General features: G+C 36.4%; 1 protein-coding gene across 1 annotated transcript; it reads left to right on the forward strand.

The window, feature by feature from the left end:
• Positions 1 to 705, forward strand: LOC141519686 (vomeronasal type-1 receptor 1-like). Its single transcript, XM_074231854.1, has one exon. The coding sequence runs from the start codon at positions 1 to 3 to the stop codon at positions 703 to 705; it is 705 nt and encodes a 234-aa protein (XP_074087955.1).
• Positions 706 to 2,912: the final 2,207 nt, after the last annotated feature.

Here is a 2,912-nt window from a genome sequence, read left to right on the forward strand (position 1 = left end):
ATGATTTATCCACGGAGAGTATACCGAGGTCTTTCTCTCTGTAGCACCTGCATCCTGAGTGGCTACCAGACTATTGCAATCAGGCCTAGTAGCCTCAAGTGGACCCTGAAAACCAGTGGCCCCAAGTGCATCTTTCCCTGTTGTGTACTCTGTTGGATCCTCAATCTGCTAATAGAGATTGTTCTTCCTCTGCATGTAATTGGTCTAAGGAATAGCACAAACAGCAAAGGGATAAATAAACTTGATCATTGTTCTTTGAAACCACAAGCTGAGAATGCTTTACAAATTCAACTCTGGAAGTCTATATATGTTACTATGTGTGTGGTTTTTATGGTTGTTACCAGTGGCTACATGATTTACATCCTATATAGACATCATCAGAGAGTCCAACATATTCATGGCAGCCTCACACCCAGAGCCTCCCCTGAGATCAGAGCCACCAAAGTCATCCTAATGCTGGTGAGCATCTTTTTCCTCTTTAACACAATGTGTTCTATCCTTACTACTTACGCTGATTATTCTCAAGGAACCAGACCCTGGATACTTCATATCGCGACAATTATGTCCATGTCTTTTCAAGTACTTACTCCTTTTGTGTTGATCAAAGGTGACAGCAGGATTCCACAGATATTTTGTGGTCTTCTCCAAAGAATGAGATACTTATCTATGACATCTTCATCCACAATTTCACATCAAACACCTTAAGAGTCAGAAGATCAAAGAATGTGTAAGTTGGATGATTTTTGGAGATTACATAGTCAATATCCTAGAGATAATGAGACTTGGGATTATTTTAGATAGATCGGGATTTTGTTTAGTTCTATTTTATCAACACAATTTCCCTTTCTTGTGGGCCACAGCTTTCTTGGAAAGTAGATAATGGATAAGTATGCATTGGAAAGGTACCCCTCTTTCAGGTTTAGATCCTAGAAATTTCTTTATATATGGCTAAACTTCTAAACCCATTATCCTTATTCTCCATCCTCTTTATTGGCATTCATATATGTTGGCCAAGAAGAAATATCTTATGAAAATAAGCAATACTGTTCTTGGTCCAGACATAGTTGCCTCTGTAAACTTTGTAAGACTTCTGGATAAAATTGATCACTGGAAAACTCCCCCCTTTTTATCAGGTATCAAATGGTTTTCTTGTCAGGTCCCAATGAATATTAAAGAAATGGCACTGATTAAAAAATTATTTGACTTTGGTGTAATGAATCTGTGGAACTTGATCCCTTTGTGGAAAACTGATTAAACTGTCTTCCTCAAATGTTTCTAACAATTTCAGAGCAGATATGACCAGAAGGATTTTCTACATGTCAGAAGGAAAATCTCCATATTAACATCTTTCTTTCTTCCTCTTATTATACATATACACATACAAACCCATATAATTTGTTGATTGTTCTATGTATACAAATATTTATACTTTATAATTGTAAAATAATATCCAGAATGATATTTTAGCTAGAGGAAAAGGATTGCATCCAAGATTCAAATATCTAAGATTAGTTTAGAAACTATATGCTGGAGCAAGGAGGACCCAGAAATCCAAGAGTTCCATTCTAAACCTAGAACTTACCTTTACTTTGAGGTTTTGGTGTAAGTCTCCTCACCATTCTATAATTTATTTCCCTCACTGCTACAATGGGATAACAATCCCTTTTTGTCTCTTTTGTTGACTGGTTGAGAAGTCCAAGTTAAATCCTAAAAACTCAAAGTAACTAAAGGGTTATCTTTTCCTATTCATAAAAGAACAGGAATTTCCTCTATACCAGTCTAAAAGTTTCAATCCACTTGTGAGGAATTCACAAATTCTTAACGTGAACAAATTTACTTTTGGAGAGCTTTGAACTGAGATTTTTCCCTTTTGTAATTTCCACTCATTTATACAAAGCTGCCCCACCAAAAATAAATAAATCGATAAAACACATCATCTTTCCTCTGCATAATCATTTTTAAATACTTGAAAATCACTATTGAGCTCCTGTTAAATTTTCCCTTTCTCAGAATATCCTCATTTTCTTCCGAATACTCTCTTGTGGACTGTTGCCAAGAATATTTATTGTTCTTATTACAATCTTTGAAGACGTTTCTTTAGGGTTTTTTTTTTTTTTTTGCAAGGCAAATGGGGTTAAGTGGCTTGCCCAAGGCCACACAGCTAGGTAATTATTAAGTGTCTGAGACTGGATTTGAACCCAGGTACTCCTGACTCCAAGGCCGGTGCTTTATCCACTATGCCACCTAGCCACCCCTTTGAAGACATTTCTTTGCAAAAATGGAGTGTTCAGAAACATTTATAGTCTTTATATTATTATGTGTCCTTAGGGAAGCTAAGTGGCACAATGATAGCACGTGAGCCCTGGAGTAAGAAGGGCCTGACTTCAAATCTGGCCTCAGAAAAATTAAAAAATCACTTAGAGCTGTTTGCTTCTATTTCTTCATATGAAAGATGAGCTGGAGAAGGAAATGGCAAAATACTCCAGGATCTTTCCCCAAAAAACCTCAAAAGTGGTCATGGAGAGTTGGATACTACTGAAACTATTAACAACATCAAGAAATGTGTTTTCTAAATGCAGCTTCATATAATATCTCTTTCTCAGACTGCTATAAAGTTTCTAAAAGAGGATTAGGTCAAGAATTTCCAGGGTCACCAGATTCCTTCCATAAAGAGACAGAAATTCACTATGAAATGAATGTAACATAGCAAATAATAAAAGTATAAGAGAACATGGAAGGATTTCAGGAAAGACCCTAGAAGCTGAAGTTTGACCTGAATGAAGTGTAAGCTGGACGATATAAAATGATACCACATTCTGTGATTGTAGTACTACACAAAGCAAGAACATTTTTAGGACAGTGTACCTAGAGGTCCTAATTGAAGCTAAGGAGAGGAGTTCCTGAGGCCGAAT

Source organism: Macrotis lagotis, chromosome 3 (genome assembly GCF_037893015.1).
Source record: "Macrotis lagotis isolate mMagLag1 chromosome 3, bilby.v1.9.chrom.fasta, whole genome shotgun sequence".
NCBI classification, from domain to species: domain Eukaryota; kingdom Metazoa; phylum Chordata; class Mammalia; order Peramelemorphia; family Peramelidae; genus Macrotis; species Macrotis lagotis.